This window comes from Musca domestica, unplaced genomic scaffold, assembly GCF_030504385.1.
Source record: "Musca domestica strain aabys unplaced genomic scaffold, Musca_domestica.polishedcontigs.V.1.1 60, whole genome shotgun sequence".
Classification (NCBI taxonomy): domain Eukaryota; kingdom Metazoa; phylum Arthropoda; class Insecta; order Diptera; family Muscidae; genus Musca; species Musca domestica.
This window is the reverse complement of record NW_026712364.1, coordinates 153,011-179,695: the sequence shown is the minus strand read 5'-3', so window position 1 is coordinate 179,695 and position 26,685 is coordinate 153,011. Positions and strand designations below refer to the sequence as shown.

The window sequence follows — 26,685 nt, the reverse complement described above, 5'->3', positions numbered from 1 at the left end:
AAAATACAAGAATACAGGTAGATGCATTAACGGTTGGAAACATAGACATGCCAATTTTTTTTTTTAAATATTTTTCAAAAATGTAGATTTTTTATGTTTTTTTTTATACGACGCCAATCGGAGGTTCTTATGATGTTAACGAATTTGAATAATTTTCATTGACAATTTTTCAGTTTCAAAATTGGTTTGACAGTTCATTGTCCCAGCAGTAGTGTCGATGCGATTACTTGTATTCTTTTATCATGCAACCAAAGCTACAATTTCTAGTTGTCACGAACCAGAATTTTCTGTTGGTAGGTGTCTCGATAATTGGAAGCAAGTAAAAAATCTTTAAGTTCGGAAAGGCCGAACCTTTAAAGCTGGGAATACATATAGCGCTTATTTGGCTGGCTTAAGTCATCGGCTGGCTTCTTCGGAAATGAACAAAGGAGACTAGGGCCAAAATCGAACTAGGTCAACCTAAAACTCCTCTGTTCATCTACGAAGAAGCCAGCCGATGACTTAAGCCAGCCAAATATGCGCTTTATGTATTTCCAGCCTAACACCCTTCACCATGAGGTAAAGAAACCCTTTAAAAATAAAGGAATCGGGATGGAATATTGGGCAATGAAGACAAGGTAGGCTAAGCGCTCAAATAAGCATTCCCATCTTTGAATATTGTATAATTTAGCTCGTTAAATTTCACAGCATGGAAAGCTGGTTTCCCATCTCTGATTTGAGTATGTACAGGGTAAGATAAAAAACTACAACAAAGTCAAACGCCGTAATTTTTACATTTTTTTAAAATTTTATTGACTGAAAGCAAAAAATGTCGGAAATAGCATCAAATTTTAGAATGAGTTTGGATCACTTTTGGCACGAATTATGCCCTTCAAACGGCCAATGAAACCGTCACACGCTGCCCGAATGTTGCTCTGCGGTATTTTGGCCCACTCCCGCCGAAGCACTTGCTTGAGGTGATTGACACTTTGTTATTGTTAAGTGCCAACCTTGCTTTCCAAAATACTCCAGACACAATAGTCCAACGGATTGGTGTCCGGAGATTTTTGTGGCCATTGCGCGCTTGAAATGAAGCGAGGAACCTCATTTTGTAACCATCCTTTAGTGGCGCGTGCTGAGTGCGATGGTGCTGAGTCCTGTTGTAATGTCCAAGGTCTGCGGCCAAAATGTTTTGCGTGACCAAGGCTTTAATGCACCCTCCAGAATATTTTCGCGATAATATTTAGCATATATTCTGATCGATTAATACGATCGGAGAGCGACCATCGCTGTTATTGCGGTATACACCATCACCATGGTCGCCACTGGAGTTCTGGTGGCCAACCGAAGGTGCACATTTTCAGATGACCTCGTTGGAGAGTAAACAAGACCTTTTTGTTTGTTTATAAACTGCTTGACAACGAATGTTTTTTTTTTTTTTTTTTTATCGGAGAGGAGAAAACCAAATTCGGCAGTTCACCACTTTCGGCCAAGCGAAGCAACTCTTTAGCTCTTTTCAGTCTATTTCCTTTCTGTTGAGGTATAAGTTCTTGCACTTTTTGGAATTTCAATGGCTTTACCCCGAGCTCGTTTTTCAATATTTGTCGAATGGAATATTGCGATATCTTCATCTCACGAGCCACTTTTCGGCCACTGAGAGGCGGGTTTCGATCAAGTCGCTTCTTTACTATTCGAACCATTTCTGCTGATGTTGTTGTTTTCTTCTGTCCACTTCCTTGGCGTCGAGCACCGCTAGACACAAAAGATTTTTTCACATTTAAATGCTGGAATGCTCTAACGATAGCCACTTATGGTTTTCCAGTCAAACATAAAGAAATCACACTATCACGCTTGAATTCCATCACGAATAATTTTTTTTTCTGGAAAATTCTCACCAAAATGCTTTTGTACGTTTGTAAACAATATAATGAGCTGTCACTGGAATAATTTTAACAGCTGTAGGACGAGTGGCTTTGGAATGACAGCAGTCTAAAGTTGTTTACAGTTTTTTCATCTCACCCTGTATATTATTCCATATAAAAATTAAAAGTAGGCAACGATCAATGCTCTCAAAATTTAAAATCGATTACAAAATGTATATTTTGTGATTTTCACCATAGGTAAAATCACGACATCTACTTTTCAACACTAAAAGTCGATTGATTAATCGATAAATCGAAAGTCGACTTACACATCCCTAACATTGTCGAGCAATTTTATTTATTGTATTTATTTATTCCGTCGAAGAAGGTCCTATTGTCGGAGGAAGTGAAAAGAAAAACATAAAATAAAAACGAAAATTTACAACAAAACAAAACATACACAAATAAAAAAAAAAAGAAGACGAAACAAATTTAACTTTTTTTCTCTGTCAAATATTAACAAGAAGACGTACAAAAGAGAGTGGAAAAGAGTAAAATAAACCGGTCGTTGGCTTGAAAATTATTAGAGTCAAGTAAAGTTTACGTGTAAGCAACAACAACAGCAACAACAAAAGCAAATAAACAAAAAAAACGAACGTCGAAGTGGTGATTTCCATATGAGAAAATCGGTGTTGTGTGTGTGGTGTGGCTAGTGCCTTCTTTCCAAGTTTTGGGCCATCATCCATTTATTATTAGTACAACAACAAAAACAACAAGAAAAGACCAACCAATCGGAAGAAGTAAGATTCGTGAGATTGGAATGTACAGAGGGCAACAACAACAATAACAAAAAAACGTGTGCTTACCGCCAGACACACACAATCAAGCAACCAAACATAAAGCCAGCCAGCCATACCATCCAACAAGAAGTACCAAAAACAAGTTGGTAACATCCATCCGCATTACTTGAACTCCCCTCCCCCCCAAAAAAAACATCATTTACCATTCTTTGATGGTTTCTTTTTCTTTGAGCCAAGCTTTCGTGTTTGTGTGTGTACGTGCATGTCTCAGACAAGACTTAAGCTTTTTGTTGTAAAGCCAACGAATGGCCAAGAAGATGCTGTAGTGGTCCAATGTTTTTTTTTGTGGCAACAAATGCTCAAGACAAGTAGCTGACCACATATATAGCTACGTTTAGAGGAATTGTTGGTTGTTGGTGTGTGCTTCCTCCTATTTCGCTTCATCCTCCTCCTCCTTCATCCCATCAGCATCATCTTATTCTTTGGCCAATACTAAAGACACACATTTCAGAAATAGCAACAAAACAGAGACAATTCCCGGTTAAAAAAGAGAAACCCAGTAATCGAAGGAGGAGACCGACCAAACCGACCATCAAGAAAGACAGTAGCCAAAAACCAATATATTTAATGATGGTTTAAGTGAAGAAAAAAAGAAATAACGAAAACAAAAACGGTAACAAAGTTTTGGAAACAAAGAAATTATCAATTCCGATTTGTGGGGATTTATTGGCTCTGGAACAAGTGCCTTGGTATTTCATAATTAATTACCATCCTTTAACACTCTGAAATTTTTGGAAACCCTCCCCCCACATAACAGCTAATTTGGCTTGCGTATTTTGTTTTTTATTTATTAGCTGCTGATTATCATTTTTTTCGTGCCAGTGAGACAGACCAGTTGAACTGGTTCTTAACTTGGTTGACTGGCTGGCTTGGCTTGTTAACTTGTATTTATTTTTTAAAGAGAAAGACTTCTTGAATTTGTTGTTAGGCTGCCTGGCTCTGGATGTTTGCTTGGCTGCATATTGTTCTGGCATTAATTTGGTGTCAACTCTCGGTCCTCATCTTGTCGCCTGTAATATACCAACACCATCACCGCCATTAAGAGGAGACATTATTTATTTTGTGACGGTGTTGTCGTCAGTCGTTACGTACAACAGAACACGTTCCGTAAAGTTTAACACTACCTTACTTTTTTTTTTAGCAAACAGCAAGCTGTCGCCCGCGTCATACATACCCCCTCGTAATTCTCAAAATAAATCTCAGTTTGGAACTCTGTTTGCCGTTTAATGATTAACGGCAATCTCGAAATAAAAATTTCTCCATGTATAAAGTTTTATACCGGTTCGACAATAAAACAGCGCAAATAATTGAACACAGGTATGTTGCTTTCATTTCTCGATATCATTAATTATTAATAATGTTATTAATAATTCATTATAGCCCATAAATAACACACACAGATACATAAATACATACATTATCTTTAAATGCCAAGGAATATGGACAAAGAAGGGTTAAATTAAAAGGTCTTGTAAGCAAACGGAAACAAATGAGGACAGGGAAAATATTCGGCTTAACTCTAGTTTAGTAAAAATTTCAATTTTTTCGAATTTTTTTTCCAGTGTTAGGTATTTTTACCCTGATTCCTGGAAATTATTTTTTTTCTTGGGGGACGGATCCGGGACCTAAAATTTTTGACCCGAATGTCCTGGTTCAAGTCCAGCACTACACCCGGATCCACTTACCCGATATATAGAATATATGTATCGTTGGAAAGCTTATGAAAATACCTATCCCACAAGCAGCCACCAGCGGTTCGGAAGTTATAGTCAAATTATCGATTTTTTACCCGGATTTTTTAATTTATTTTTATCGGAAGTTGTAGTCAAATTATTGATTTTTTGGACCCGGAGTTTTTATAAAACCTCCAAAAAGACGAAAAAGGGCCCTCAACAAAATTTACCAAAATTACCGGCCTTCAGCCATTTGTTGGATAGGTATTTTCATAATCTTTCAAACGGTACCTATATTGTCTATATCGGGTAAGTGGGTCAAGTGCGGGTCTTGAACACGGACTTCCGGGTCGCGGTTCCGTCTCCCAAGAAAAAAATAGTTTCCAGGGTAAAAATACCTACCTCTGGAAAAAGTTGAAGAGTTTTTACTAAACTAGAGTTGGTCCCAATATCTTTAATACTAATGTGGAGAACTATTTTCATAGTCCCCATCATGGAAAAGAGTATATTTTAAATTTGTCCTTCCATTTGTTACAACTCTATATATTCCTCGTAGACCTCATAAGGTATATATAGTCATGATCAGCATGTATTTGTATTTCGTAATGGGTTCTCGTTCCATTGGCAGAGTATTGTAAATGCAGATTCATGTTTTCCTGCAGTACCCTTCGTATATTCGTTATTTTAACGATATAGATCATTTTTTCTAACAGAATTGTTTAAAAATTGGTACATGGAGTTTGAAACGGAGAACATTTTCTGTATAGGTCTAAATTTCTCTATAGCTCACATAAGATGATACCTCCGATATTCGTTATTTTGTTAATTTTAGATTCATTCTTCTCGGAATTGATGGAAAGAGTTTGTAACTGGTTCTTCCTCTGGTGGCAGAATATTGTCTGTCAAGATCCACCTTTCCCTATAGCCCCCATGTAACGGTACCTTCTGATATTCTGATATTCGGTATTCCGATTATGTAAGACTTATTTTCTAACGGATTCCCGCAAAATTAGTCTTTTATTGTTGTAACAGCTTCACATGTTTTGTTTGTTTTCTCTAATCCGTTTCTAACTCCAGGTTGAAAAATACAGCTACTTTCACGGCCAGTAACCAGAAATCTTCTGGGCTAAGTTTTATAGGACAATTAAAGTCATACAGTGTGTATGATACCGAAACTTCCCGAAACAACAAAAGCCTAGTTGCGGCAAGAGCCTACCACCTTAGTTCAGGTTCGTTTTTGTTTGTAAAATTTGGTATTTGTTGTACAACATTGACTATATTGATCCGCTTTGGTATGGCACCAATTTTACGGCTCCACAAACTTTTTTATACCCTCAGCCATATGGCTAGAGAGGGAGGGTATATCCTTTGATATGGCCAAAACGTGCCCAGTCGAAATGACGGTGTTAGACCCTAGGTCTCTTTGGATCAAATCCGTTTCAGGACATTTGGAGTCGATTTAGCGATGTCCGTCCATCCGTCTGTCTGTCTGGCTGGTGAGCACTGTACCTCTCGAAAGGAGTATCCGATTTGATCCAAACTTGGTACATCGCAATATTATTGTCAAACTTAGATCGAGTTCGAAGATGTCCAACATCGGCCCACCCTTCTGATACCTCCACCAATAAAGTTCGAAATTTAAAAAAAAAAAAATTGAATTGCACAAAAGAAGAAAGGATAATCCGATTTTGCTCCAATTTTGTCAGGTGCCAATATCGGTCCACTCCATCAAGTACCTCCCTCACAAAGGATCAAAGTTCTAAGTTAAATATGTTGCTTCTGTCCTTGGCATTTACTTTCAGAATTTAGATCAACGGAGCTCAATCTGTAGTCCTTTCGCATGAGCATTATAATGCAATGAATTGACGGACAAAATGAGGTCTAACGATTCACAACTTCCATGCCATGCCTGGTATGAGCTTGACAACTGATCATAACACTTTTCGAGGGGCATAGGTATCGAAAAGTTTTACGTTACGGTGAAACCAAGAACTCATAATAATTTTTTATGCCGCATTGTCGTAAGTAACACATGGTGTTGCCTCATTGACAGCATCCCAGTTCACGTACGACATCTGGTCACATCCGGTAATCATTTATGGCGCAGATAGGGTTGCATATTTCAAATTTGTTTCAGTGGAAAAAAATTCCACGATTCAACAGAAAGTTATGTTGCTATACCCATATATGTTTTTTGTGTTCTAGTCTTCTAAGAGATTTTTTTCTATCATTGCAACCTCAATGACTGACCTCAAAATGCATAAATGTGTGTGGCCACATTTGAAGAAAAAAAAAAATAAATGTTGAAATCGTTGCAAAAAAAGCTAGTCGACATTTAGCTATATGCCACCTATCGATAATGTTATGTGGCATTTTTTTTGCATTTTTTTTGTCGTGAAATTCAATATTAGTGCGACAATCTTTGGGTTAAACGCAAGTAGAGCAATATATTTTTTTATAAATCTAGCAAAACCAGCACACGCCAGTTTTTCATTTTCGTTTTCAATTAACAAAAAGAAAACTGAAATACACTGGCGATCAAAACTGTATACATAGATGACAAGAAGAAATGCAGGTCGCATTTATTATCCAATTGAGATGAAATTTTCCAAACAATATTTGTTTAGCCCAAGGACGAACCCTATTGAAATTGGAGATAATCGAATCAGATTTAAATAAAGCTCCCATAAATATTTTCAACCGATTTCGTTTTAATTGTGCACCATATGGGCAATATAAGTCCAAATGAACTGAATTTCGGCACATCCAACTGAATTCAGTCTAGAAGCAAGTACATCAAATTTGGTGAAAATTGGTTCAGATATAGATATAGCTACCCTATATACATTTCATCCGATTTTGTGTTTAAGCCCTTCACATTCGTAATATGCACTCCACAAGAATGATATTTGGTACCAGATATCACATGCAGCCCAGAAATACCTCTGCCAAATTATATAAAGATCGGTTCAGATTTGGATATAGGTTCAGATTTGGATATATATCTTATATATATCGGTTCAGATTTGGATATATATCTTCAACCGAATTCGGGTTAATTGTGCACCAAATGGCAAATATCAGTAAAAATGACCTCAATTTTGGCAGTCCTAAGTCCCTCACATTCGCAATATATTCAACAACAATGATATTTGGTACTAGATATCTTATAGAGAAATTTTATCGAGATCGGCTAAGATTGGATATAGCTCCCATATATATCCTTAATCAGGTTTTTTCTTTTTTATGATTTTTTTTAAATGCCTTATGTGCTTTCTTTTTTGGGCTAGGATAGGGTATCATTGACTTTACTATAAAAATTTTATAGCGAAAATTATCCAAAATTTTATACCGAATGGGATTTAAAAAAAAATCATAGCAAAAAAATGTTGAAAATTTTAAACCGATGCAATTGTTTTCCATTTTCACTTATTTTTTATAGTTGAATTGTTCTCATTGCTGTTGCTTGTTTCGTTTTCCAATCGCCTCCTTAATTAGTATAAACGTTGTCCATAAAAAAACCACACATAAATTGTCTCCTAGCAAGTCAAATTGAATGTCATGTGCTGTTTTTTGATGTAATTACAATTAGCTTGCAGTTGTGATGGAAAAAATAGCAATGTTTTTCCTTTATTTCACTCATGGGGAATTTTTTAAATATTCTCTAACAAGTAATGAAAGTTGAGTTGTGCCAATTTCGCTTTCTTTGAGCGTTTTGTTTTTCAAAATCTTCAACCCTATGTGGGGGGAGGTACCAGAAGAAATGGTCCGATCTCTACCATCTTTATAACAGATCGTGTGTTGAAGAAGGTACTGAGATATACCAAGTCTGAATGGAATCGGACGTTAATTTTGCGTTTTATGAGCTTCATGAATATTCAAAATTTTTACCCTTTGTGGGGGTAGGTACCAGAAGGAGTAAACCGATATATCCCATCTTCACAGCAGATTTGTGTCAGTAGAAATAATGGGATGTGTGAAATATGAAGAGAACCAGATGCATATTTCGGATTTAATATTCGTTTTGGTTATTTAAAACTTTGACCCTTTGTGGGGGAAGTACCAGAAGGAATGGCTTGATCTCTACCATATTTATAACAGATCTTGGGTTGATAGAAATATTGAGATGTGCCAAGTGTGAATGGAATCGGATGTTTATTTCGTGATTTATGAACTTCATAGGTATTCAAAATTTGTTTGCGAGGTACCAGAAGGAGTGGACCCACATATTTCATCTTCACACCTGACATTGGGTTAATTAAAATATTGTGATGTGTGTAATTTGAAGACAATCGGAAACTTACATCACATTTTATAAGAGTTATAACTATTCAAAATGATGACACTTTGTGGGGGAGGTACTTTATGCAGTGGACCAATATTGTCCATTTTCGCACCTAATTTAGAACTGGTGCAGATATTAGGATTTGCAAAGTTGGATCAAGATCGGATTGTCCTTTCTCTCTCTGTGCAATAAAATATTTTCTTTCAACATTTCGACCTTTTAAGGGGAGGTAATAAAAGGAGTGGACAGATATTGCCCATCTCCAAACTCGATCTAAGTTTGATAATAATAGTACGATGTACCGAGTTTGGATACTCCCTTCGAGAGTTATGCTGCGCACCAGCCAGCCAGGCAGATGGACGGGCGGACATCGCTAGATCGACTCCAAATATCCTGAAACGGATTTGGTCCAAAGAGACCTAGGGTCTAAAACCGTTATTTCGATGAGTCACGCTTTGGCCGTATCAAATGATATATACCCTCTGTAGCCATATGACTGAGGGTATAAATATTGGAATGTAGTGAATTAAAAGATAAACCGACATAGATTTGCATTTTGAAGGAGTTATTATTATTTACAATTGTCCATTATGGGTTCTGACTTGAAATATTAAGATGGGATCTTTTTTTGCAAATTTTTAACCGATATATTTGATTTAGACACCTTCTTTAACATAGGCCAAATTATTCGGATCTGAGAAGTTTTATGAAAATCGAAAATTGTGAAATCAAATACTACAAGAGTTCTTACTTTTGAAAATTCGGTGGAGGTACCGGAAGGAATGAACCGATATTGTCCATCTACGAACTCGAACCTTATGATGTACCAAGTTTGGACCAAATCAAATATTATATTTGGGAGTTGTCGCACACACACGAAGACGGACGGACGGACTGAGAGAAATGGCTAGATCGACTCCAAATGTCCTGAAACGGATATTGTCCTTAGAGACCTAGGGTCTAAAACGATTATTTCGATGAGATACATTTGGCCGTATCAAAAAGCCACAATGCCAAGTGACTAATTTTATTCTAAAGAGAAAAAAAAAAATCACATAACAATTGCTATTATTTCCCCCACAACTGTAAAAAAAAATAAACACACGCTTCATTTAAACAATCAACCTTAAAGTTCGACATTTTGCCTGATGCTGAACTGAAAACCAAAAAAAAAAGTAAATAAATAAAACAAAAAAAAATGTGACACATTTTGTTGTGCTGTGGAGAGAAAGAGAGAATGTAAACAAGACGGTAAGACGGCAGGAGAAATACAAAAACAACAACAAAAAAACTAACACTATGCTGTTAAAACCACATTTTCACATTTTGACAGGCTGTGGGTCGATCGAACGATCGACCGGTCTCCAAGCCACACTACTTTAGAGGCATGCGACAAACAATAATTACTGGTGTTGTTGTTTTTTGTTTTAGATGTTAAATATTTATTTAAAAAATATTATTATTGTTGTTTGAACGATTGCTGTTTGTGTGCAGTGTTTTATTGAATTTTCTGGTTCTCTAACATTTTGTCCCCCTTGGTTTTTTTTAGCTGTCTTCTCTCTCCCTCTCCCTCTCGCTCTGCCTGTCCATCACGCACTTACTTCTCTTATCGGGGTTTTCCATTTGAATTTTTGTTGTTCTTTCATTGACTTAACCACCACCTGTCTAATTGTAATTGCATTGCTGTGCAGCGGAATGTATACATCAGCACCATACACTGTCTAACAAAAGTAGGCAGCGAAAGATTAGAAGACATAATGTCTCATCGTTTTTTTTACGTTTTAAATCTAATCACGTTTTTGGTTTTTTTAGACATAATTTCCAGTTTTTTATACCCTCCACCATACTATGGAGGGTATATTAACTTTTTCATTCCGTTTGTAACTCCTCGAAATACTCATATCAGACCCAACAAAGTATATATATATTCTTGATCAGCGTAAAATTCTAAGTCGATTTAGCGATGTCCGTCTGTCTGTCCGTCTGTCTGTCTGTCTGTTGTAATCACGCTATCTTTCGAATGAATTGAGATAGGTGGCTAAAATTTTGCACACATGTTTATTTTTCCAGTAGGCAGGTTAAGTTCGTAAATGGGCCATGAAGGTCCACGTTTTCATATAGCCCCCATATAACGGTACCTCCCTATATTCGGTATTTTGATGATTTTAGCGACATTATTCACGGGAATTGTTTCAAATTTGGTATTTGAAGTTCAAAATGGATACTACACTCTAAGACGGAAAATTATCCGTGCAGGTCCACGTCTTGGTATAGCCCCCATATAACGGTACCTCCCGATATTCGGTATTTTGATGATTTTAGCGACATTATTCACGGGAATTGTTTCAAATTTGGTATTTGAAGTTCAAAATGGATACTACACCCTAAGACAGAAAATTGTCTGTGCGGGTCCAGGTCTTCGTATAGCCCCCATATAACGGTACCTCCCTATATTCGGTATTTTGATGATTTTAGCTACATTATTCACCGTTTATTTCAAGTTTCGAATTTGAATATGGTAGTGGCTTATGACAAACAATGCCTATGTATGTCCACGTCGTATAGACCCCAAAATAACGGCGATATTCGGTATTTTTAAAATTTTAACAGCATTTTTTAAGGATTTTATTTTTTGAAAATTTCCAAATTCGTTGCAAATGGTGGAGGGTATTAAAAGTTCGGCCCGGCCGAACATACTGCTTTTTAACTTGTTTTTAATTGGCTCTGGCTTTGGTAATAAAGTTATTATGATTTAATGTTTTCAATTTTCATGCCATGGAGTTTCATTGTTGTTATTTTTTTTCTAATATCTTTCCATTGCTCCGTCCAAAGTGCCATTATGATGACACACGCTGTTTCTTTGTTCAGAGCAAATATTTGACCTCTCCCTTAAAAACACGGACGGGCGAGACACATTATTTTACTTTTGTCGTCATCATCATGAGCTGGCATAACCTGGAGTTTTGGGAGTGTGTTGAGGAATAAATAAATGTGGAATGACATAATGTCACAATGCAATGTGTGGAAATTTTTTCTGATTTATGGGTTGTGACTTATTCGATTTTTTTCATAATTTTTCGGAACAGAAGAGAGATTAGCCTACGGAGCGTCATTTTACGAAACCCTGATCCTTAATTTAATTGAAAAAGGGCTAAATCGATTTGATATTATAACAAGTAAAAAAGCAGTAAGTTCGGCCGGGCCGAATTTTGAACGAATTTGAAAATTTTCAAAAAATAAAATCCGTTAAAAATTCTGTTAAAATTTTAAAAATACCGAATATAGCCGTTATATTAGGGCCTGTACGACGTGCATCTACATAGGCATTGTTTGTCACAAGCCATTACCATATTCATATTCGAAACTTGAAAAAATTTGGTGAATAATGTAGCCAAAATCATCAAAATACCGCACATAGGGAGGTACCGTTATATAGGAGAGCTATACGAAGACCTGAACATGCATAGACAGTTTTCTGTCATAGGCTGTAGCATACATTACGAACTTAAAATACCACTTCTCAAACATTTTCGGTGAGTATTGTACCTAAAATCGTCAAAATACCGATACCGAATACCGGAGGTACTGATATATGGGGCCTATACGAAGACCTGGACCTGCATAGGCAATTTTCTGTCACAGACTATAGTTCTCATTGAATAATGACGCTAAAATCATCAAAATACCGAATATTGGAGGTACCGTTATATGGACGCTATACGAAGACGCTGACCTGCATAGACAATTTTCTGCCTTAGGCTGTAGTATCCATTTCGAACTTCAAATACCAAATTTGAAACAATTCCGGTGAATAATGTCGCTAAAATCATCAAAATACCGAATATCGGGAGGTACCCTTATATGGGGGCTATACGAAGACGTGGACCTGCATAGACAATTTTCTGCCTTAGGCTGTAGTATCCATTTCGAACTTTAAATACCAAATTTGAAACAAGTCCGTTGAATAATGTCGCTAAAATCATCAAAATACCGAATATCGTGAGGTACCGTTATATGGGGGCTATACGAAGACGTTGACCTGCATAGACAATTTTCTGTCTCAAGCTGTAGTATCCATTTCGAACTTCAAATGCTAAATTTGAAACAATTCCGGTGAAAAATGTCGCTAAAATCATCAAAATACCGAATATCGGGAGGTACCGTTATATGGGGGCTATACGAAGACGTGGACTTGTACAGACAATTTTCTGTCTCAAGCTGTAGTATCTATTTCGAACTTCAAATGCCAAATATGAAACAATTCCGGTGAAAAGTGTCGCTAAAATCATCAAAATACCGAATATCGGGAGGTACCGTTATATGGGGGCTATATGAAAACGTGGACTTGCATATACAATTTTCTGCCCTAGGCTGTAGTATCCATTTCGAACTTTAAATACCAAATTTGAAACAATTCAGGTGAATAGTGTCGCTAAAATCATCAAAATACCGAATATCAGGAGATACCGTTATATGGAGGCTATACGAAGAAGTGGACTTGCACCGACAATTTTCTGCCTTAGGCTGTAGTATCGATTTCGAACTTTAAATACCAAATTTGAAACAATTCCGGTGAAAAATGTCGCTAAAATCATCAAAATACCGAATATCGGGAGGTACCGTTATATGGGGGCTATATGAAAACGTGGACCTACATGGTCCATTTATGAACTTAACCTGCCTACTGGCAAAATAAACATGTGTGCAAAATTTTAGGCTTCTATCTCAATTCGTTCGAAAGATAGCGTGATTACAACAGACAGACGGACAGACGGACATGGCCAAATCGTCTTAGAATTTTACGCTGATCAAGAATATATATGTATACTTTGTTGGGTCTGACATGAGTATTTCGAGGAGTTACAAACGGAATGACAAAATGAATATACCCTCCATAGTATGGTGGAGGGTATAAAAATGGGCATATTTATATATATGTGACAAAATAATTGCTCAGTTCCAGAACTGCAAGAATGTAGAACTTTTTACTACGATAACATATTTACACCCTACACCACAAGGTGGTCAGGGTATTATGTACTTGTGCATTTGTTTGTAACAGGTAAAAGGAAACGAGATAGAATAAGTTTAGATTTGTTCGAATTGGTCAGCTTTGGCACGAATTATGGCCTTCAAACGGCCAATGAAACCGCCATATGCTGCCCGAATGTTGCTCTGTGGTATTTTGGCCCATTTCCGGCGAAGCGCTTGCTTGAGGTGATCGACACTTTGGTATTTTTTAGTGCCAACCTTGCTTTCCAAAATTCTCCAGACCATCGGATTGGTATCCGGAGTTTTTCGTGGCCATTGTGCGCTGGAAATAAAACGAGGAACCTCATTTTGTAACCGTTCTTTGGGTGGCGCGTGCTGAGTGCGAAGGTGAGTCTGAGTCCTGTTGGAATGTCCAAGTTCTGCGGCCAAAATGTTTGCGTACCCAAGGCTTTAATACACCCTCCAGAATATTTTCGCGATAATATTCGGCATTTATTCTGATGCCATGGTCGATTAATACGAGCGGAGAGCGACCATCGGCTGTTATGGCGGCCCACACCATCACCATGGCCGGAACTTGAGTGTCTGGTCTGGTGGCCAACCGAGGTGCACATTTTCAGCTGACCTGACCTCTTTGGCGAGTAAACACGATCATTTTGTTTGTTTACAGACTTCTGGACAACGAATATTTTCTCATCGGGGGAAAACAAATTTGGCAGATCACCACTTTCGGTCAAGCGAAGCAACTCTTTAGTTCTTTTGAGTCGATTTTCATTCTGTTGCGGTGTAAGTTCTTGCACTTTTTGGAATGGCAATGGCTTTACCCCGAGCTCATTTTTTAATATTTGCCGAATGGAATATTGCGATATGTTCAGCTCACGAAACATTTTTCGGCCACTGCGACGCGATCAAAACTATCATAGAATCCGAAATAAGCATCCGGTTCTCTTTATATTTCACACATCCCATTATTTCCACTAACACAAGATCTGCTTTGGATATGGGATATGACGGTCCACTTTTTCTGGTACCTCTCCCAGAAAAGGTCAAAATTTTGAATATCCATGAAGCTCATAAAATGCGAAATTAACATACGATTCCATTCAGACTTGGCACATTTCCATATTTCTATCAACACATGATCTGTTATAAAGATGGTAGAGATCGGACCATTCCTTCTGGTACCTCCTGCACAAAGGATCAAAGTTTTGAATAACAAAAACGATTATAAAATCCGATATAAGCATCCAGGTCTTTTCACATTTCACGCATCCTATTATTTTCACTAACACAAGATCTGTTGTGAAGATGGAATATAATTCTGGTACCACCCCCACAAAGGGTCAACATTTTGAATATCTATAAAGCTCATAAAACGAAAAATTAACATGCGATTCCATTCAGACTTGGCACATCTCAATATTTATACCAGCAAAAGATCTGTTATAAAGATGTTATAGATGGGACCATTCCTTTTGGTACCTCCCCCACAAAGGGTCAAAATTTTGAATAAACAAAACGATCATAAAATCCGAAATAAGCATCCGGTTCTCTTTAATTTTAAAACACCTCCCATTATTTCCACTAACACAAGATCTGTTGTGAAGATGGAATATATTTGTCTACTCCTTCTGGTACCTTCCCCTTAAAAGGTCAAAATTTTGAATATCCATGAAGCTCATAAAATGCGAAATTAACATCCGATTCCTTTCAGACTTGGCGCATCTCAATATTTATATCAGCAAAAGATCTGTTATAAAGATGGTAGGGATCGGACTATTCCTTCTGGTATCTCCCCCACATAGGGGGAAACAAGACGTGTTTGCATAATATTCGATATAAATGTTCGATATTCTGTTAATTTTGTATTAGATGAAGTATGGAAATGGAATACTTCGGTCGACTATATCTGGTAACTCACTCATGTTTTAAAATTTTCGAAAAATTATCACATATCTCATAAAGTAAAGGAAGCTGTCGATATAGTCCAAACCTGGCACCTCGCATTATTTATATCATGTTTATTTAGATTCGATACGAAATTGGCAATATTGGCCCATTACTTCAGAACCAACTCCATAGAGGGTCAAAAATTTTAACAATCATGACAGTAGTCAAAATATATATTAATAATCGAACATTGGCTGAGGGTATACATATTCGTCGCAGACCTCATAAAGCATATACATTCATAATCAGCATAAAATTCTAATTCGATTTAACGATGTCCGTCTGTCTGTTGAAATCACGATACAGCCCACATTATTTGATTAGCAGAGCAATTTGTATTGTGTCTAGGATGGTTGGTATTGAAAATGAGATATATCGGTCCACGTTCTGGTATAGTCCCCATATAACGGTACCTCCCGACATTCGGTATTTTGATGATTTATGCCACATTTTCTCTCGGATTTGTCTGAAAATTGGTATTTGTAGGTCATAACGGGCCCCATTGCATGCATAGGTCCACGTTTTGGCATAGCCCCCATATATAGATACCTCCCGATATTCGGTATTTTGATTATTTTTGCCAAATTTTTTCACGGATTTGTCTAAAAATTGGTATTTGTTGGTCATAATGGGTTCCAGCTTCGGTAGCGAAAGATTGCATGTATGGGTCCACGATTTGGTATAGGTCCCATATAACGGTACCTCCCGATATTCGGTATTTTGATGGTTTTTGCCACATTTTTTCACGAATTTCTCTGAAAATTGGTAGTTGTAGATCATAATGGGTCCCAGTTCGTGTGGCGAGTCATTGTAATTATAGGTCCACGTTTTGGTATAGCCCCTTATATAACGGTACATCCCGATATTCGGTAATTTGATGATTTTTGCCACTTTTTTTTCACGTATTTGTCTGAAAATTGGTATTTGTAGGTCATAATGGGTTCTAGCTTCGTTGGCGAAACATTGCATGTGTAGGTCCACGATTTGCTATAGCCCCCATATAACGATACCTCCCGATATTCGGCATTTTAATGGTTTCTGCCACATTTCTTCTAATGTTTCCTTTACCCTAAGGTGGAGGGTATAAAAAGTTTGGCCCGGCCGAACTTAATGTTTTTTTACTTGTTTTTTTTTCTTTCAATTCTTTCTCTTATTTCTCCTTCTGTTCACTGGTTGCGATCTGACGAAACCTTGTGTTGTTTTACAAGAGTGATACATCAAACCACATTGTCACAAATGTCACATTTGTCGAAGCTGCTACTTGTCATTCAATGGAGCAAAGCTGAAGACATTGTGAATGTTAAACAAATAGGGAGATCGAAAATATTTCCATGGCTCCAGGCCCCCCACCACCTCTCCCACACATTAGGGGATATGTTTACAACAAGTTTTACATTAATTTATAATCTATTTGAAACCAATATCGTTTTGAATGTCAGCAACAACAAATCACTCAATGAGACTAAACTTTACATACCCACGCCTCGTTGGTACTCGGCAATGTAATCGAAACTTTACGGCCGGTCATTAATTCCCTTTCAAAAATTACAAAAAAAAAACAATATAACGGGTTCTACATACATTCATTAAAAACGAGTTCCATTCAGTCGGCTTCCATGTCAAAATTATCTCTCAAATCTTGTGGAATTTTCTCACCAAATAATTATTTCAATGTCATTTCGAGTCGAAATCAATTGATGTCAATGTTTTTTTTTTTTTGAAACGGGAGGTGAACTGTTGTTGTTGTTGCTGTGCGGACAATTGTGGTGGAATGAAATGGAATGTGTAATTGACATAGTTATCAAGTGGATAACATGGTGGATAATTACACTCTTGGCACGGTGAACATCTGAAAATAGAAATATGTCGATCTATTGTCCACATTATCCAGACAAAATCTGTTTCCACTTTTTCCCACAAAATTTTGAGTGACGTTTCGGATAAGGCTTCTACTGTATCCATATAACGTGGTTAATGTACATACTTTATCCAAATTAATTGGATAATTTTTAAAAATTATCAAAATAATGTGGATAAAGTTTTTACTTTGTCCAAATGATGTGGATGCGGATAACCTATAGATTATCCTATAGATCTATAACCTATAGATTATCTATAGACCTATAGATTATCCGAATAATGTGGATAATTTATTGATATTATCCATATAACGTGGAAAAGGGTTATACATCCATAAAAATCCATAAACATCCGGTCCATAGGAGGCCTGTGAAGGTTTTCGGCCCTCAGAAGACCTATTAAAAGTTATTGATTCAAAGAAGGTCCAAAAGAACTATAAACGGGATTTGGGTCACAGATGGCCTGTAAATGGTATTCAGTCCATAGAAGCCCTTTAAACTGCCTTTGGGGCATAGAAGACCTGTAAATGGCCTTTGAGTCATAAAATACATGTAAAAAGTCATTGGGTAGTAAAAAACCTGAAAAAGGTCTTTGGATTATGTAGGGCCTGCAAATGGCTTTCGGTCCATAGAAGGTCTAAAATGTCTTAGGCCCTCAGAAACTATGAAACATATATTTGGGCCATAGATGACCTCTAAAAGGCCCATTGGATGCCTGTTTGTTTTCGATCAAAAAAACCTGAGATAACTTTTATTGCTCTTCTTTGGACCGAAGGTCTTCTAAAAAGATCGTCGGACCATAGAAGACCTGTAAAAGGTCGTTGTGCCAAACAGAACTGTGAGAGGGATCTAGATTATAGATGACCTGTAAAACGTCTTTAGGTCGTAGAAGATCTGTAAACAATCTTCAGTCCACAGACTGAATACTACTTGTAAAGGGAAGTTGGGCTGATCTGTATGAGTTCTTTAGGTCATAAAAGACGTGTAAAAGGAATTTCGATATTAGAAAGTAAAAGGTTTAGGCCGTAAAAGTCCTTTTTAATGTATTTGGGTCATAGAGAATTTTGGTTTCTAGAGGACCTCATAAGGGCTTTTGGCCCATAGGAGACCTATGAAAAGACTTTGGCCCATTAAACCCCTGTAAAATGTCTTCGGTTCATGAAAAATCTGTAAAGAGTCTTAGACCATAGAAAATCTGTGAATGGTCAGCGGACCATAGCATACCTTTGTAAAGTATTCGATCCAAAGAATACCTATAAAAGATTTTTGGGCCACAGAAGAACTTTGAAAGGTTTTCCGTCCATAGAAGACCTGTGAATGATCTTTAGGCCATGGAAGACCAGTAAATGGTCTTTGGCCCATAGAAGATCTTTGATAGGTCTTCGGCCCAGATAAGACCTATAAAAGGTGTTTGGACCATAAAAGTCCAGAGATAGTCGGTCTTTGGGCCATTATTGACTTTTGTAAGGTCTTCGGTCCAGAGAAGGTCTTCGGTCCAGAGATACCTGTAAAATATCTTTGGTCCATTGAAGATCTCTAAAAGAATGTTGGGCGATAGAAGTCCTGTCAAAAAAACTTCAGGCCATAAAAGCATTTGAAAAGTTTTTTGTCCTTCGAAAATCTGTATAACGACGTTTATCCATAGAAGGCCTCTAAAAGGTCTCGGGATCGTAGAAGTCAACCAAAAAAGTTTTTGGACCATAGAAGACGAATAACAGGTCTTCGAGTTATATAAGGACTGTGGAATGTTTTTGTGTCATAGAATACCAATAAAAGGTCTTCGAGATATGTTTGGCTTGGGGAAGGTCTTTAGGTCATAGTAGACCTCTAAAAGATAAAATATCGAAGACCAATAAAAGGGTTCGAGTAATATAAGGCTTGGGAAAGTTCTTTAGTACACCTCTAAAAGATGTTCGACACAAGACCCTTAGAGATGCAATGTCGTAGGCATATAAAAGTCTGTCAGGCCATAAAATACCTATAAAAGGTTTTTTTGGGCTATAGTATTCCTGGGGCATAAAGGTTCGATCCAGGACCCGTAAAAACAATATAGAAGACCTATTAAAAGGCTCTCAGGCTGTAGAAGACATATAAAAGTTTTCTTTTGGGCTATAGAATACATTTGTTTGGTATTCGTTCCATAGAAGACCCGCAAAAAGATCTCTGGGGCATAAAAGACCTATAAAAAGTATTTTGTGCAAGGTCTTTGGTTCATAGAAGATCTTTGAATAGTCCATCTTCGGTCCATAGAATAAATATAAAAGTTCTGTGACCATAGGAGACCTTTCGAAAGTCTTTGGTCTATTGAAGACCGCCAAAAGGGCTTTGGGCTATAAAAGATCTGTTAAAAAAGGCAGGTCTTAGAAGACCTATAATAAGTCTTTGACACATTAAATGTCTGTATAATGTCCTACATCCATAGACGACTTCTAAAAGTTCTCAGGTCCATAGAAGACTCCCAAAGAGTCTTGTGGCTTTAGAAGATCAGTAAAAGGTGTTCGGGACATCTACCGGTCATAGAGAACCTATAACGACAGTAAGACCATAGAAGACTTGGACTCTATAAGACCTATAAAATGTATTTGGTTCATAGAAGATCTTTAAGACCTGTAAAATGTCTTAGGTCCATAGAAGAACTTTGAAGGACCTCCGAGCCCCAAAGAAGACCTGCAAAACGTCTTCGGGCCATAGGATATCTATAAATGGTTTTTTTTTTCGGCCTAAACAAGACCTGTAAACGGTATATAGGTTACAGAAGACTTGGGAAAGACTTTCGAGTAGTAGAAGTCTTATAAAAAAGACGTTGATCCCTAAAAATCCTGAAAAGGGTCTTAAATCCATAGAAAAACTCTAAAGACGATTCGGTCTATATAACAACTTTAAAAGTTCTTTCGGATATAGAAGAGCTCTGAAAAGTGTTTGGACCAGCCTATTGAAGACCTTTACGTTGGCCACCAAAATTTTTCCCAAATCCTTTTCATTTCTACCGTCACCTAATAAAGTTGTCACCTTAGCATACAAATCGCATCAATCCCCGAACACATATCCACACACCTTGTAAAATGATATGTTTTGTGAATATTTTCATGCGTCAACATAAAAACACAGCAAAAACCAAAATGAGGTGGAGTAACCACCGAGCTTTTCGATCGCAGCGTCGCGATATCTGCTGACGAGCGCGATGTACTTTTCAATTATTTTTCGTTTTTCTTCATCATCAATTTCGAATGTAAAACGAAACGTGTTTGAATTTCGTGATTTTAATTTGTATCATCGTCATCGTGTAAGCGACATAAAAACACTGACTGACTGACTGACTGGCAGGCACCCTAACTTGCCAATAACAGTGCCACCAACCAACAAACCAACCTTCGCCACCATCACAACCACCTCAAAAACCTCGTCGTCGTCATCTTCAATTTTAAGGTGTGTCATGGCGGCAATAAAAATATGCTCTTTACCGCATTATGGAAATGATCCAAGCTGTTGTTGTTGTTGTTGGCTTCTTTTTTCTGTCTCTAATAATTACCTGGCCAGGCGAAATCCAGAAATACCCAGTTTTAATGATGGCGGCGGTGGTGGTGGCGTTGTTGGAAGCCACCAACAATTGAAATTCATTTGTTGCGGGTCGAACGTTTTTATTATTATTGGTATTTTCTGAGCTTGGGCTGGGGCTGGCTGGAGCATCTTCCTAGCTATCTTCTTCATTGCATCTGCAAGCCTCCTCCCCCTTCTCTCCCGCCACATACTTGTCTTTTCAAGAAAACCCAACTAACTGGTTAAAGACCAACATTTTACCTCCACCCGCTCCGCTCTCCCCCAACTTGGCGACATAAGTGCCGACACATAGGCATAATGTTGTTGGTTTTTTTAAGTACAAAACGCCACTCACATAACCGCAAAATGCAGTCCCAGCCATGGCTTGCCGTGCATTGAGAGCAACATTCCACATAGGTGGTGGTGGTGGTGGTGGTGTTTGGAGCTGCAACATCATTCCCACTTTTGTTGCACTGGCCCCGCGTTTTCTTTGAACTCTAACTCCTCACAATTCTTGGTCCTCTTCAAAATCAGCTTTGTCTTTTACCCTTCTCTCAGCTGTCCCACCAACATTTCTTTCATTAGCAACAATAAAATGAACAGCAACAACAACAACCACAAGGTAAAGATATGCAGATTACATGTTTGCAACATCTTTTGCATAAAAGTTTAAAGCCGCCACACAACGGACAACTGTGTATGTATGTGTGTGTGTGTGGGGAATACACTGTGGGAAACTTGTGTAGGGAAAGATATATATGGAGAATGAAGATTGAAGAAATTGTAGGGGTTCTTTTTTGGGCAGAAGACCTTATACATGACTTGTGGACCAAAGTCCTTTTGCGAACTTCTACGCCCATGGCACAAATACCTCTTAGAGGCCTTCTATGGACCAAAGTTTTTTCATCTGCCGATTGAAGAGCATTTAAAGGTCTTCTACTTCCCAAACACATTTTACGGGTCTTTTATGGACCGAATACCTTTCAAAGGTCTTCGCTGGACAAAAAACCTTTATAGGTTTTCTATGACCTAATGACCATTCACGGGTCTTCTGCCGACAGAAGAGCTACTCCCCAAGTACCTTTTACGGGTCTACTATGGACCGAAGACCTTTTACGGGTCTTCTTTGGACCGAAATCTTTTACGGGTCTTCTATGGACCGAAGACCTTTCAAAGGTCAAAAAAAAAAAATCATTTACAAGTCTTCTATAGCTCAAACTCCTTCCACAGATCTATGGACCGAAGACTTTTTAAAGGCTTCTATGGCCTAAAGAGATCTTAGAGGTCTGCTTTGGATCGAAGGCCTATGGCAAAAATACCTTTTAGAGGTCTTCTATGGACCGAAGATTTTTTCATATTCTATGTATCAAAAACTGTTTAAGGTGTTCTATGACCCGGAAACTTTTGATAGGTCTTCCTTGGGTCGAAGACTATTCAAAGGGCTTTTATGGCTCAAAAACCTTTCAGAAGTCATCTATGGACGGAAGTCCTTTTCAATGTCGGCCGTTCACAGGTCTTCTGCCATGTGAAGAGCTTTTACAGGTCTTCTACTGTCCAAACACGTTTTACGGGTCTTCTATGGACCAAAGACCTTTATAGGTCTTCTATGATTTAATGGCCATTCGCGGGACTTCTGCCATGAAAAGCTTTTTACAGGTCCTCTACTGCTCAATGACCTTTTACGGATTTTTTTTGGACTCAAACCTTTTACGGGATTTCTTTGGACCCAAACCTTTTACGGGTCTTCTATGAACCGAAGACCTTTTAAAGGCCTTCTATGGCCAAAAAACATTAACAAGCTTTCTATGGCCCAAAGCCTTCTATAGACCTAAGATTTTTTAAAGGTCTTCTATGGCCCAGAGATTTTTACGGGTCTTCTATGTACCGAAGACCTTTCAAAGCCCTTCTATAACCAAGAAACATTAACAAGTATTCTATGGGCCAAAGCCTTCTATAGACCGAAGATTTTTTAAAGGCCTTCTATGGCCCAAAGAGATTTTACATGTATGATTTGGACCGAAAACCTTTATATGTCTTCAATGACTCAACGGCCGTTCCGAGGTCTTCTACTGACAGACGAACTTTTACCGGTCTTTTATAGCCCAACATCTCTTTGGATGACTTCTATGGACCCAAGACCTTTTTGAGGTCATCTATGGACCTAAGAGCTTATACAGATTTTCCCTGAAACAAAAGTTTTTTAAAGGTCTCCTTAGACCTAAAGAACTTTTACAGGTCTTCTATGGCCCGAGGACCTTTATATGTCTTCAATGACTCAACTTCTATAGCACAACAATTCGTTGGATGTCTTCTATGGACCTAAGACCTCCTATGGACCTCAGATCTTCTGTAGCCTGAAGACCTTTTATGGGTCTTCTCTGGACCAAATTATTTTTACAGGGGTTCTATAGATCGAACAACCTTTAAAGCTTTCCTATGGTCCAACGATCTCTCATAGGGTTTTTATGAGGCTGAGAAGTTCTTCTGTGGACCGAAAGCCATTGACAGGTCTTATATAACCCAAAGACCTTTTGCATGTCCTCTTCGATCCAAAGACCTTTTGTGGGTCTTCTGTAGTTCACAGATCTTTTGCAGGCCTTCTATGGTCTGATAACCTTTAAAAGATCTTCTATGACCCAAAGTCCTTTTACAACTCTTTTATGGACCGAAGACCTTTTACAAGTTTTTTGAATAACTTTTAAAGTCTTTTATGGGGGATAGACGTTTGACAGGTCTTCTGTAGTCCACAAATCTTTTGCAGGCCTTCTATGGCCCGAAAATCTTTTAAAGACCTTATATGGCTCAAAGACCTTTTACAAGTCCGAAAACATTTTAAAGATCTTCTTTGACGCAAAGGCCTATTAGAGGTTTTCTATGGAAAAATCTTTTGAAGGACTTCTATGGCCCAAAGACTTTTTACGGGTCGTCTACGGTCCGAAAACCTTTCCATAACCCCAATAACTATTAGAGGTTTTCTATGGCTCCTAGACTTTTTAAAGGCCTTCTATGAACCAAAGACTTTTTACAGGTTCTTAATGGACCGAAGGCCATTTAAGGATCTTTCATAGACCTTTTACGGTTTCTTAATAGTCCGAAAATCGTTGCCAGATGTTTTATGATCCAAAGAGCTTTTACAGGTCACATATAACCTAGGACCTTCAACAAGTATTCTACGCCCCAAAGACCTTTTAGAAGACTTCTATGGTCGACAGACCTTTTACAGGTCTTCTGTAGTCCACAGATCTTTTGCAGGTCTTCTATGGCTCGAAAATCTTTCAAAGACCCTATATGGCTCAAAGACCTATTTGAGGTTTCCTATGGTACATAAACCTTTTGAAGGATAATCTTTTGAAGGTCTTTTATGGCCCAAAGACGAAAACAGAGACTTTCCATAACCCAAAGAATTATTAGAGGTTTTCTATGGTTCCTAGAGCTTTTACAGGTCTCATATGACCCGAAAATCTTTTAAAGACCTTCTATGGCTCAAAGACCTTTTACGGGGCGTCTATGGTCCGAAACTCCTTTAAAGATCTTCTAGAGCCCAAAAAACCGAGGCTTTCTATGGTCCACAGATTTATAAAGGAGAATCTTTTGAAGGTCTTCTATGGTCCGAAGACTTTTAACAAGTCTTCTATGGCTCGAAGACATTTTACGGGTCTTCTATGGTCCAAAGAACATTTAATGGTCTTCTATAGTCCGAAGATCTTTTTCAGGTATTTTATGGTCCAATGACCGTTTACAGGTCTTCTAGGGACCAAAGGCTTGTATATGTCTTTACGTACCCAAAAGTTTTCTATGGACGAAAAATTGCATAGGTCTTCTATGGATCAAAGACCTTTAGAGGTCTTTACTGGGTGTACTGTGGGTGTACTTTTTACAGATCTTCTGTAGACAGAAGACCTTTTCTCGGTCTTCTATGGACCGAATACACTTTTACTAGCTTTTTCATTCTCTGAAGAAACTGCAGACCTACCTTATCGGTCCCTATTCGATTTCTCCCGAGTGTTGGGCGGCATCGCCTTCTGATGATGGACCAAGAAAAACGAAAATCACCATCATTTAGTGGCTATTCCATGTTGCAATTGTTGTGACTACAAAGCCTCAAAGGAATACAAAGCCGAAGAGCACCAGACAAGCGACAGCGCCCATCTCGACGTTAAACTCTTCAATAAAATACAGTTCAATAGCTTGCCTGCCACACTCTCCCAATCTTCCCTACCTCCCGGGGAGCATTTTTGCATTTATTTAACTTACTGTCTGTCTGAGGCAAGATTGTGTGTTTTGTTTTTGTTGTGTTTTTTGGGTTTCTCCACCACGCCACAATTGCAAACAATGAAGTTGAAAGTCGAAAAAAAACAATGTTCGAAAATCGATTGCAACAATCGATGAATTGGTGGAGGTTACAGCAATCTTTTGGCTCTGTTTCGAGATGTTGGCGAAGATGCAGACGATTTTTGCCTTGGTATGCACGCCTTGCTCCTCCTAGTCGGACTGGGTCGGACCTGGCCATCGTCGACCGTTTACCATTCCCATTCCGCATCTTGGTTGGAATTCTTCATTTCGCCAAGACGCTGTTGTTTTTGTCTCGTCGTCTTCGCCGCCATTATCACCAGCCTCGTCATCATCATCATCGTCGTCGTCGACAAGCAGAAGAAGATGTATGACTTTGTTCAATGTTTTATGGTAAAAAGCTTCGACAGTTGTTATTGTCTCTTAACCGATTTTAAAATGTTGATATTTATTTCTCCAGGGATGGCAAACATTCAGGGGTAGCTGGAGCTATAGGAAATCATTTACCTATTGAAAATTTAATAGAAAGTTCCTCAGCTTTAGAAAAGCATTGGAGGCCCTATTTTGTATGTGGAATGTCTAAAGAAGACCTTTGAAGGGTTTGTTGTCTCTACAAATGATTATAAAGGTCATTATGTCTATCGAAAACCTTTTAAAGGTCTTCTGCCTATAAAAATGCCTTTTAAGTGTCTTTGATTTATGATTATAGTAAAAAAGCGTCTTACGCGTTTTTTTACAGGTTTGTGACGTTTGCGACATCTTGAATTTTTTGAAAAGGCTAAATATATTTGAAGGTTATTATCAAAAATTATTAAAATATCAATTGGACAATTTTTTATTGTATTTTTATACCTATTATACAAGTTTGTGACGTTTGTGACATGTTGTAGTTTTCGGTTTATAATAAAAAAAATCGTTTTAACAATTTATCTTTCCTTTTTTAAACTTGTGAAATATTTTTTACTACTTTTATACAGGTTTTATACGTTTTTGATACTTTTATACGGGTTTCTGAGGTTTACGACATTGTGTAAATTACATAATATTTTCATATTGATGAAGGTTTTTATAAAAAAAAATATTAAAATATCAAATCGATTCATTTTTCTTGTTTTAAATTACGTATAACACTTATTATACGGGTTTGTGACGTTTACGACATTTTTTAATTTATAGCCTATAACAAAAAATATAAATATCTAACGTTAAATGCACGATTTTTAAATCTTTTATGATACGTTTTAGACCTTTTATACAAGTTTTATACGTTTTTGACACATTTTATACGTGTTTGTGACATTTACGACGTTTTGTAAATTACCTGATTTGATATATTATAGTCAATAATTGTTGAAAACTCGATACAATGGTATTTTTCTTGTTTTAAGTAACGTTTAC

The 26,685-nt window shown here is 37.6% G+C and overlaps 1 protein-coding gene across 6 annotated transcripts in view; it reads left to right on the top strand.

Annotated features, from left to right (window-relative positions):
• Positions 1-2,203: 2,203 nt before the first annotated feature.
• Positions 2,204-26,685, top strand: part of LOC101898262 (TNF receptor-associated factor family protein DDB_G0272098) — a 58,928-nt gene continuing 34,446 nt past the window's right edge. For 2 of the 6 annotated variants that reach the window (XM_059129352.1, XM_020036941.2), the window contains exons 1-2: positions 2,204-2,434; positions 3,850-4,018. Coding sequence is in view for 4 of the 6 variants with exons in the window: in XM_059129353.1 (XP_058985336.1) it covers positions 3,963-4,018 (56 nt within the window). In the remaining 2 variants the exon portion in view is untranslated. The other 4 variants (XM_059129353.1, XM_020036943.2, XM_011294438.3 and 1 more) reach the window with 4 other exon arrangements.